General features: G+C 46.5%; 1 protein-coding gene across 5 annotated transcripts in view; it reads left to right on the top strand.

Annotated features, from left to right (window-relative positions):
* The first annotated feature begins 484 nt into the window (after positions 1 to 484).
* The window catches only part of TRIM55 (tripartite motif containing 55), a 227,787-nt gene continuing 215,623 nt past the window's right edge, over positions 485 to 12,648 (top strand). For all 5 annotated transcript variants that reach the window (XM_075353219.1, XM_075353223.1, XM_075353220.1 and 2 more), the window contains exon 1: positions 485 to 820. In XM_075353219.1, the coding sequence (XP_075209334.1) occupies positions 653 to 820 (168 nt within the window). In that variant the 5' untranslated portion in view covers positions 485 to 652. The remainder of the gene's footprint in view (positions 821 to 12,648) is intronic.

Genomic DNA, 12,648 nt, shown 5'->3' with positions numbered 1-12,648 from the left:
CATAGACTGTGCAGGGGACGCAGGACGCATGCAGTTACGCTGCGCTGCAAAGCGCAGCGTAACTGCATGAATTTACGCAACGTGCGCACATAGCCTAACAGTGTAACAGGTCATTTTAATTATTGGAATAAACTAAATATGAACCTTTCTTACATTGAATGCTTTCCGCAGTCCAGCTAAGATGGATTAATATCTAATGTTGAATAAGCAGTTTATATTAATTGAAGAATTACATTGATGGATATGCAGTTCTGCATTTAGAAACACTTTGCCACAACACAGCTCGGTCCAAAGACACATTTAGTGACAGCTGTCATTCCTCTCCAGATGTCCCTCTGCCCACTTGCTCGGACCCTCCCTATTCCCACAGGGTGGAATGTGGATCAGACATGCCCGGGACTCGTCACCTGTCTGAATCTATCCCTCTGTCACTTTCATATATGGGCAGAGCAGTATGGCATCATGTGACAGAGTGCTACTAAAAACAGCTTGAGGGCTCTTCTAATGATCCTTTAAACAATGTCATCCAGCTGAGGAAACCCATAGGACATTTGATCACACGAGTCCAGGAATTATTTGAAGGGAACGAAGCCGGAAACTGACAGCACAACATATTTCTCCTAAAGTTTACTCTCCTTGGAATAGCTAGGAGATGAGCACCTCTCTGTCTTACCAGTCCTTGAGCAAAGAGCAGCAAACTATGGATAACTTGGAGAAGCAACTTATCTGTCCGATATGTTTAGAAATGTTTTCCAAACCAGTGGTAATCCTTCCTTGTCAGCATAATCTGTGCAGGAAATGTGCCAGCGATATATTTCAGGTAAGACGCATGACATAAAAGTGAAGTATGACAACACACAATATATAAGGAAGCGATGATAATATAGTGGATTCAAAATAAAAAAAATATTTGAATTAAACTCAAGGACACTTTGGATTTAATACTTTGAAGAACTTTGTGTTAATTACTTTAATGAGAAGATACAATAATTTAAAAAAGGGGCATGCAAAGGAATATTGATTTTCATGTTTGATTATGAGTAGGACTTTGTGCAGTTTTTGGTGCAATTTATCTTTAGCTGAAGCTAATATTGATTAAAAAAGTGAAAAAGATTTTGATAATGTTCACACCTACGGTTATGGTGCAAAACATCTTGCAATACAACCATATATTAGTTTAGACAAAACGCCTGACAGCACTCACCAAAGTGCAATGTGAACAGGTGCATAACTGAACATAACATAAAATAACAAAAAAAGAGACAGTTTGCACTCTGAAATGCTAAAGCATGAAAAAAAAATGTATGTATGCATATAGATATACATATTCATATATTTTTTTCTATAGTTTAGCTACAATTTGTGAAGAAGGAGTTTAAAATCACATTCCTAAAAATGCCACCCTAACACCAAAATCAGGTTTCTGCATGTAAAACACGTGATTGATTTTTTATACATTTATTTTAATTCTGCTGTTCTTCCCAAAATGATAACAGTGCAGCAACAAGTCAGCAAAACTGCAAGAAAAATACTCAAAGTACCACAACAAAAGGCCCTGTCACACACAGAGATAAATCTGTGGCAGATCTGTGGCAGATCTGTGGCAGATCTGTGGCAGATCTGTGGCTGCAGAGACATTGTGGACAATCAGTGCCAGGTTTGTGGCTGTGTACAAATGGAACAATATGTCCATGATTTCACTGCAACCACAGATCTGCCAAAGATTTATCTCTGTGTGTGACGGGGCCTAAACCCTAAGGGCTTTTGCGCACGTTGTGTAATTTCATGCATTTACGCAGCGTTTAGCACTGCAGCATAAATGCATGCGTCCTGCGTCCCCAGCACAATCTATGAAGATTGTGCATAATCCGTGCCCACGATGCTTTTTGGAACGTAGCGTTTTGAATGTCAAAAATTTGGCCAAATCAATGCGTTTAAAAATGCAGCATGTCAATTATTCCGTGCGATATAGATGCAGCTCCCACTCTGTCTATGGGAGAGGCAGCATCACGAGCACATAAAATCGGGAATTTTTCTGCAGAAAAACTGCATCCATGATGCAGTGTTTCTGCAGCAATTTGAATCGCACAAGAGCTGTCAAATCACTGCAGAAATTTCTACAGTGACATGACGCAACGTGCGCACAAGCCCTTAGGCTATGTACGCACTAGAAAAATAGAATTTTCTTAAGAAAATTCCGCAGCCTCTGAAAGATTACCGCACATGCGGTAAAAAAACGCAGCAAACCGCACCGAAACTGTATGTGGTTTTACCGCCGTTTGGCCGTGGTATTGCCGCGGCATCGCCGTGATTTTTCCGCAGGTTATTCCCTGCGGTTTTTGACCATTATCTATGGCGAAAACCGCAGGTACCTGGGGAAAAGAAGTGACATGCACATTCTTTTTGAGAAAAAAACGTGAAAAAAAATGCAGTGTGCGCACACCTTTTTTTTTTACCATAGGTTTTGCTGGGGAATGACTGCAGAAAGGTTATGGACATTTTCTGCAGCAATTCATGCAGCAAAACCGTGGCAAAAACCACAGCATGCGCACAAGGCCTAAAAGCGTAACTTTAGTAATTAAAAACTCTAATTTAACTAGAATGTAACATCCAGACGTAATTTTTTTTTTTTTATGCTGCGATAACAAGAAGTGGTAAATTTGTAATTTTATGATATGTACTAGGCCTGAGCCATTTCTTTGTTAGGCCCTTTGCACACGTTGCGGATTTACCGCGGATTTTGCCACGGATTTGCCATGGAATTGCTGCAGAAAATGTGTCCATTGCTGCAGTCATTCCCCAGCAAATCCTATGGGTTTTAAAAAATGCTGTTCGCACACTGCGTTTTTTTATACCCGCGGATTTACCCGCGGATTTTCTGCTGCGGAATTAATGAGCATGTCACTTCTTTACCGCAGGTACCTGCGTTTTTTGCCATTGATAATGGTAAAAATCCGCGGGGACCAACCTGCAGAAAATCCGCGGTAAACCGTAGTAAATGTGCGGTAAAACCGCATGCGGATTTTGTTGCGGTTTTCGTGCAGTTTTTTTTACTGCGGGTGCAGAATTCTTTAAGAGGGTCCATTTTTTTCTTAAGAAATAGTCACTTTCTAGTGCGCACATAGCCTAAAGGCTACTTTACACACTGCGATATTGGTCCCGATATCGCTAGTGTGGGTACCCGCCCCCATCTGTTGCGCGACACGGGCAAATCGCTGCCCGTGTCGCACAACAGCCGTCACACATACTTACCTGTCCGGCGACGTCGCTGTGACGGGCGAACCGCCTCCTTTCTAAGGGGGCGGTCCGTGCGGCGTCACACCGACGTCACTGAAGCGTCACTGAACCGCCGCCCAATAGCAGCGGAGGGGCGGAGCTGAGCGGGACGTAACATCCCGCCCACCTCCTTCCTTCCTCATAGCGGCCGGGAGGCAGGTAAGGGGAGCTTCCTCATTCCTGCGGCGTCACACGCAGCGATGTGTGCTGCTGCAGGAACGAGGAACAACTTCGTTACTGCTGCAGTAACGATATTTGAGAATGGACCCCCATGTCGCCGATTAGCGATTTTGCACGTTTTTGCAACGATGCAAAATCGCTTATCAGTGTCACACACAACGGCATCGCTAATGCGGCCGGATGTGCGTCACAAATTCCTTAGAAAGGAGGCGGTTCGCCCGTCACAGCAACGTCGCCGGACAGGTAAGTATGTGTGACGGCTGTTGTGCGGCACGGGCAGCGATTTGGCCGTGTCACGCAACAGATGGGGGCGGGTACCCACACTAGCGATATCGGGACCGATATCGCAGTGTGTAAAGTAGCCTTTAGATTTCTGTTGACAGCCAGGTCAAGATCACTGCCACCTACAAGTTGAAATGTGACCACGTTTACTATCACGTGATCATATGTCGCATGTCCACAAGTAGCTGTGTAACCTCAGACTTTAAAGGCTTTTTCATATTTTAGTATGATTGGTCTAGTAGCAGCCGTATTGTTGGCTATTGCAGCAGTGTCTTTTTTGTATAGCAGTAAAGCCTGCTTTACACACTTCAATAGATCTTTCAATCCGTCGTCGGGGTCAAGTTGTAAGTGACGCACATCCGGCATCGTTCGTGATGTATTTGCGTGTGAAACCTACATGCGATCGATATTGAACGAAAATACGGTGATCGCATACACGTCGTTTATTCCTCATACATTGGACGTTTTGTTGTATGAACCTAGTGAATTGTAACGTGTGACATCCCTCATACGATTTTGATGTCTGATGCTATGTGCGCAGGTGTGCGCTCTGCACCGCAGCTTAAAAAAGGTCTGCTTCAGAGCGCAGCTGAAAAGTTGCGTTCTGAAGCGCCTCACAATGTCTGTCATGCACTAATCTCTGTCAGTCGGTCACTATCTCTGTCCCTCTCTCTCTGTCCATGTCAGTCTATCCCTTTTACCCCCCCTCTCATACTCACCGATCCCCGATCCCCGGCGCTGCTCTGCACGGCGTTCACACTGCTCTGGCGGCTTTTACTGTTTTGAAAAAGCCGGCCGCCCATTAAACAATCTCGTATTCCCTGCTTACCCCGCCCACCGGCGCCTATGATTGGTTACAGTGAGACACGCCCCCCACGCTGAGTGACAGGTGTCACACTGCACCCAATCACAGCAGCCGGTGGGCGTGTCTATACTGTGTATTGAAATAAATAATTAAATAATTAAAAAAAACGGCGTGCGGTCCCCCCCAATTTTAAAACCAGCCAGATAAAGCCATACGGCTGAAGGCTGGTATTCTCAGGATGGGGAGCTCCACGTTATGGGGAGCCCCCCACCCTAACAATATCAGCCAACAGCCGCCCAGAATTGCCGCATACATTATATGCGACAGTTCTGGGGCTGTACCCGGCTCTTCCCGATTTGCCCTGGTGCGTTGGCAAATCGGGGTAATAAGGAGTTATTGGCAGCCCATAGTTGCCAATAAGTCCTAGATTAATCATGTCAGGCGTCTATGAGACACCTTCCATGATTAATCTGTAAGTTACAGTAAATAAACACACACGCCCGAAAAATCCTTTATTGGAAATAAAAAACACACACACATTCCCTGGTTCACCACTTTAATCAGCCCCAAAAAGCCCTCCATGTCCGGCGTACTCCAGGATGATCCAGCGTCGCTTCCACCGCAGCTGCATGGAGGTGACCGGAGCTGCAGAAGACACAGCCGCTCCGGTCACCTCCACGCAGCTAATGAAGACAGCCGGCGATCAGCTGATCTGTCACTGAGGTTACCCGCTGTCAATGGATCCAGTGACAGCGGGTAACCTCAGTGACAGATCAGCTGATCGCTGGCTGTCTTCATTAGCTGCGTGGAGGTGACCGGAGCGGCTGTGTCTTCTGCAGCTCCGGTCACCTCCATGCAGCTGCGGTGGAAGCGACGCTGGATCATCCTGGAGTACGCCGGACATGGAGGGCTTTTTGGGGCTGATTAAAGTGGTGAACCAGGGAATGTGTGTGTGTTTTTTATTTCCAATAAAGGATTTTTCGGGCGTGTGTGTTTATTTACTGTAACTTACAGATTAATCATGGAAGGTGTCTCATAGACGCCTGACATGATTAATCTAGGACTTATTGGCAGCTATGGGCTGCCAATAACTCCTTATTACCCCGATTTGCCAACACCAGGGCAAATCGGGAAGAGCCGGGTACAGCCCCAGAACTGTCGCATATAATGTATGCGGCAATTCTGGGCGGCTGTTGGCTGATATTGTTAGGGTGGGGGGCTCCCCATAACGTGGAGCTCCCCATCCTGAGAATACCAGCCTTCAGCCGTATGGCTTTATCTGGCTGGTTTTAAAATTGGGGGGGACCGCACGCCGTTTTTTTTAATTATTTAATTATTTATTTCAATACACAGTATAGACACGCCCACCGGCTGCTGTGATTGGGTGCAGTGTGACACCTGTCACTCAGCGTGGGGGGCGTGTCTCACTGTAACCAATCATAGGCGCCGGTGGGCGGGGTAAGCAGGGAATACGAGATTGTTTAATGGGCGGCCGGCTTTTTCAAAACAGTAAAAGCCGCCAGAGCAGTGTGAACGCCGTGCAGCGCCGGGGATCGGGGATTGGTGAGTATGAGAGAGGGCTGCTCAATTCAGTTACTCAGGAGATTAGTGGTCACCGGTGAGTCTTCACTGGTGACCGCTAATCAGGAAGCGACACAGACAGAGCCGCAGCAGCACAATGAAGTCGGGTGAGGTTCACCCGAGTTCATTCTGACAGTGCGGCTCTGTCTGTGTCTGCTGCCATCTGCCATTCACCGCTGCTACATGGCTGTCTGTGTCTGCTGTCAGCGGCCATGTAGCAGAGCTGAATGGCAGATCACATAGTAAAAACGCATCCCTACACATTACACACGCTTGTCAAATCAATAAATAAAAAAAAAAAAGGTGCCCAATGCATACGTCACAGAACACATGATCTAAAGGATCGCACATAAAATTGATCAATTTAACATAGACTACTAACGCACGTGTGACAGCAAATGAACGACCTACATGCAATCTCATTAAATTGCATATGCGACCTGGGCGTGTCACATCGCATACGAGATCGCATACCTAATTGTAAGGTGTAAAGCAGGCTTAACACTGCTATATTCTACATATAATAACTGTGCAAAATAGGCCATGTTAACTTTTATATTAATTTATTGACACCCATCAGTCATTGTCAATCATATTTTGGCTGAAATTTAATTTTACTAATGTCTAAAATAGGATTCTAAAGACTATATCCAGAAGCAATGATTGAACATGGTACGGTAGACCTAAAGTTGTACCATGCTAATCTAAGCAATGTTTAGTTTCCCGTAAATGCCAAAATTTATGTGGAAATACTCTAGTGATTGGACGGCTGGTAATGAATGCATCATCTTCATCCTTAATCATTGCAAAAAAATTATTTTTGTGCATCTAATATTTTCACGTTTTACCCAAGGCTCCCCGGATATAAAACTTCCAAAGTGAACAATGATCCTTATCTAAACTCTAAAAATAAATGCTCATTTGACCAACAAAGACTAGGGCCCCACTTTGCGTTTTTTCCTGCGTTTCTGCAGCGTTTTGAGTAGCACCTTTTTCATGCCAAATGGCCTGCGTTTTGCGTTCCATGATATTCTATGGATAAATGTGATTTCCAGACCCCACTTTGCGTTTTAAAACGCTGCGTTTAATTTGCATATTCTGTGGCAAAAACCATGTGTTCAAAGAAGTAGCATGTCAGTTGTTTTTGCCTTTTGGGTGTGTTTTGCTAAAGCCCACTACACACGCTTCAATATATCTCACAATCCGTCGTTGGGGTCAAGTTGTAAGTGACGCACATCCGGCATCGTTTGTGAGGTATCTGCGTGTGACATCTACGTGCGATCAGGATTGAACGCAAAACCGTTGATCGCAAACACATCGTATCTTTGTCTAGAATTGAGCGTTTTGTTGCACGAACCTAGTCAATTGTAACGTGTGACATCCCTCATACGATTTTGGTGTCTGATGCTATGTGCACAGGTGTGCGCTCTGCACCGCAGCTTAAAAAAGGTCCGCTTCAGAGCGCAGCTGAAAAGCTGCATTCTGAAGCGCCTCACAATGTCTGTCATTCAGTAATCTCTGTCAGTCGGTCACTATCTCTGTCCCTCACTCTCTGTCCATGTCAGTCTATCCCCCTCTCTCATATACTCACCAATCCCCGATCCCCGGCGCTGCACGGCATTCACACTGCTCCGGCGGCTTTTACTATTTTGAAAAAGCCGGCCGCCCATTAAACAATCTCGTATTCCCTGCTATCCCCGCCCACCGGCGCCTATGATTGGTTACAGTGAGACACGCCCCCACGCTGAGTGACAGGTGTCACACTGCACCCAATCACAGCAGCCGGTGGGCGTGTCTATACTGTGTAGTGAAATAAATAATTAAATAATTAAAAAAAACGGCGTGCGTTCCCCCCCAATTTTAAAACCAGCCAGATAAAGCCATACGGCTGAAGGCTGGTATTCTCAGGATGGGGAGCTCCACGTTATGGGGAGCCCCCCAGCCTAACAATATCAGCCAACAGCCGCCCAGAATTGCCACATACATTAGATGCGACAGTTCTGGGACTGTACCCGGCTCTTCCCGATTTGCCCTGGTGCGTTGGAAAATCGGGGTAATAAGGAGTTATTGGCAGCCCATAGCTGCCAATAAGTCCTAGATTAATCATGTCAGGCGTCTCCCCGAGATTCCTTCCATGATTAATCTGTAAGTGACAGTAAATAAACACACACACCCGAAAAAATCATTTATTAGAAATAAAAAACACAAACATATACCCTGGTTAACCACTTTAATCAGCCCCAAAAAGCCCTCCATGTCCGGCGTAATCCAGGATGCTCCAGCGTCGCTTCCAGCGCTGCTGCATGGAGGTGACCGGAGCTGCAGAATACACCGCCGCTCCTGTCACCTCCACGCAGCAAGTGCAGACAGCCGCGCGATCGGCTGAGCTGTCACTGAGGTTACCCGCTGTCACTGGATCCAGCGGTGGCCGCGGGTAACCTCAGTGACAGCTCAGCTGATCGCGCTACTCACCTCAGTTGCTGCGTGGAGGTGAGAGGAGCGGTGGTGAGTAGCGTGATCAGCTGAGCTGTCACTGAGGTTACCCGCGGCCACCGCTGCATCCACTGCTGGATCCAGTGACAGCGGGTAACCTCAGTGACAGCTCAGCCGATCGCACGGCTGTCTTCAGTTGCTGTGTGGAAGTGACAGGAGCGGCTGTGTCTGCTGCAGCTCCGGTCACCTCCATGCAGCAGCGCTGGAAGCGACGCTGGACCATCCTGGATTACGCTGGACATGGAGGGCTTTTTCGGGCTTATTAAAGTGGTGAACCAGGGTATATGTTTGTGTTTTTTATTTCTAATAAAGGATTTTTTCGGGTGTGTGTGTGTTTATTTACTGTAATTTACAGATTAATCATGGAAGGTGTCTCATAGACGCCTGACATGATTAATCTAGGACTTATTGGCAGCTATGGGCTGCCAATAACTCCTTATTACCCCGATTTGCCAACGCACCAGGGCAAATCGGGAAGAGCCGAGTACAGTCCCAGAACTGTCGCATATAATGTATGCGGCAATTCTGGGCGGCTGTTGGCTGATATTGTTAGGCTGGGGGGCTCTCCATAACGTGGAGCTCCCCATCCTGAGAATACCAGCCTGCAGCCATATGGCTTTATCTGGCTGGTTTTAAAATTGGGGGGGACCGCACGCCGGTTTTTTTAATTATTTAATTATTTATTTCACTACACAGTATAGACACGCCCACCGGCTGCTGTGATTGGGTGCAGTGTGACACCTGTCACTCAGCGTGGGGGCGTGTCTCACTGTAACCAATCATAGGCACCGGTGGGCGGGGAAAGCAGGTAATACAAGATTGTTTAATGGGTGGCCGGCTTTTTCAAAATAGTAAAAGCCGCCGGAGCAGTGTGAATGCCGTGCAGCGCCGGGGATCGGTGAGTATGAGAGAGGGCTGCTCAATTCAGTTACTCAGGAGTTTAGCGGTCACCGGTGAGTCCTTCATGGGTGACCGCTAATCGGGACGCGACACAGACAGAGCCGCAGCATGACAATGAAGTCGGGTGAAGTTCACCCGAGTTCATTCTGACAGTGCGGCACTGTCTGTGTCTGCTGTCAGCGGCCATTCAGCTCCTCTGCTACATGGCTGTCTGTGTCTGCTGTCAGCGGCAATGTAGCAGAGCTGAATGGCAGATGACATAGTAAAAACGCATCCCTACACATTACACACGCTTGTCAAGTCAATAAATAAAAAAAAAAAAAAGTGCCCAATGCATACGTCACAGAACACATGATCTAAAGGAACGCACACAAAATTGATCAATTTAACATATACTACTAACGCTCGTGTGACAGCAAATGAACGACCTACGTGCAATCTCATAAGATCCCGTATGTAACCTGGGCGTGTCATATCGCAAATGCGATTGTACAACTAATTGCAACGTGTAAAGCAGCCTTAACATTGAAGTCAATGAGCAATGGCCAAAACCAAGATTCCTTCAAATTCCTGCGTTTTACCTGCTTTTTCAATGCAGAAAACATGCGTTTTGGACATCAAAATAATGATTTCATATGTCCCTTTACACACACACATAGTCCGACAATTAAAATTAAGAAAAATATACTTTTATTGCTATTTTACCAATAAAATGTATATTACCGCTATAATTTCATGAAATATATCCATTTTAATTATTTTTTCCATTAATATAGATCTGATCCTTTTTTTTCTCTTTTTTCAGTCTGTTTGACAGTTTCAACTTTATTTATCAGTGTCTTGATGTTCAAAACGCATCTGTCAGAACGCAGGTGAAAAACCATTCAAAAAGCGCTGAAAACGCACCTAAAACGCGGTAAATACGCATGCGTTTTCAGTGCTAAATTTCTGGAAAAGGCAACTTTGGTCAAATCAATTAAGCCCAAAACGTGCATTTAGAACTGCAAGTAGCACAACGCAAAGTGGGGCCCTAGCCTTATACTTTTCTATATGTATCTCGATTGTCAAGCTCCTCACAAAGACATTTCTTTGTATGTCTATTCTATGGCATATAAAGCCTTACATCTGGTCACACCTTGTGATTTACCATTTACACATCAACATATAGTTAATGGCTCATGTATTCTTCACAGGATTTGTATCTTCTCTCAATGATGGAGTGTGAGAAAATAAGAAATTTATTACTACCCAAATATATATATATATATATATACAAAGATATAACATAAAACCTTGATAAAATCTTCATATTCTGCTGCCGATGGCAGGTACAGGGTTAACAGACCTGATTGTTAGATTATACGTAAAATAAGTTCTGATTTTAATGAGAACTGTCTATTCTATTGCCAGAAGTCCTTTAGAGAAATACTGTAATATATAAATTATATATAATGATGAAAATCTGAAGTGTAAGAAAACTCTTGATACACGAGAGCCTTTGGTATTGGCACAGGAGGCAGGAGCAGGTCATTTTTTCTAATCAATTATTTTTATTGAAAGTTTTGTAAAGAAATAAACTGTTACATATTATTTGCTACTTTTCTCACAAACAAAGTTCATTTTAAAGTTAATTTTAATCAATAGATCTTGGCATAATTATAATTTCCACAACTGAATGTGTTGTAAAAAAATGTTCCTGTGCTGAGATAATCTATATATATAATTGCCTTATACTGTCTGTCTGTCAGTCTTGCTCCAAAATTGTGTAACATGACAGTGTCACCGTAAGTGTCATAAAAGTGACAACTGTCGGATTGGCCGCTGGGCTCGGCCTGGCCCCGCCCCCCCATGGATTGGCCGCTCGCCTCGGCCTGGCCCTGTCCCCTGCATGGATTAGCCGCTCTGGGCTCAGCCTGGCTCCGCCCCCACCCATGGATTGGCCGCTCGCCTCGGCCTGGCCCCGCCCCCCACATGGATTAGTTGCTCGCCCCGGACCTCCGCACGCATCGCCCGCTCCAGCGTACACCGGCTCCCGGTACACATGTGCAGGGAGCCGGCATACACTGCGGTTAATAATGAAGTGTCATGCAGCGGTGAAAGAGTTAAAAACACTGCAAGACACTTCATTATAGGCAGCGGGCACCCCCAGAAGAGAGAAGACAGAAGAAAGAAGACCCCGCAGTCATACTCACCAGACGCCGACCGGGAGCAGGTGAGCACATCAAGGTCCTGCAGCGGCGGAACACACACACACACACGCACACACACACACATAAGAACAGACACACACACATCAGATCACACTCACTCACTCTCACACACACCTCACACACACATCAGATCGCATCCACACACAACAACATCCAGTGATATTACTTACTGCTCGGCGGTGATCCTGTGCATGCAGTGACCTTCCAGGACCTGCTGGAGGATCACATGGCCGGAAGCATGTGGTATCTCCGGATGTTGTGAGTGTGTGAGCGCGTATGTGCGATATCGTCAGTGTGTGTGTGCGTGTATGCGATCGGGTGTGTGCGTGTATGCAATCGGGTGTGTGCGTGTATGTGTCGCGGGCGGAGGAGGGGATGCTGCGCTCACCACGCTCGGGTCCGGCACTGCTGCTGCTTCGCTTGTTGCTCGGTGGCTCGAGCGGTGGGCCGGATCCAGGGACTCGAGCGGCGCTCCTCGCCCGTGAGTGAAAAGGGGGAATGGTTTTGGGGATTTATTGTCCGTGACGCCACCCACGGTCGTGGTGAGGTTGTGACACCACCGCTGCTCTGGACGGGGATCCCGGGAGCGATGACAGGGAGCAGCTTGGATGTTGTTCTTCCCCTCCGTGGGTAGGGGGGTTGGTTGTCCCGGGGCCCGGTGAGGGAGGAATGACAGGTGGGTTACAGGGCCTGGTGAGGTGCAGGGTTGCGGGGGCAGCGCGGTGCCGCACGGCACGGTGGTACTCACTTAGCCAATGATGAATGCAAAGTCTCCGGTAAAACAAACGGCTGGATGGACGGGTCCCACAGACGGCTGCTGTGGTTCTTCTCCCGGTAGGTTGGCGGTGACTGACTTTCCCTGCACCTGTGTTAAGTTCTTGGTTCTAGTGGCTTCCCACCGGTAACCCGCTCCCCAGCTTG

This window comes from Anomaloglossus baeobatrachus, chromosome 6 (genome assembly GCF_048569485.1).
Source record: "Anomaloglossus baeobatrachus isolate aAnoBae1 chromosome 6, aAnoBae1.hap1, whole genome shotgun sequence".
Lineage (NCBI taxonomy): Eukaryota > Metazoa > Chordata > Amphibia > Anura > Aromobatidae > Anomaloglossus > Anomaloglossus baeobatrachus.
This window is presented reverse-complemented; position numbering and strand designations above follow the sequence as displayed.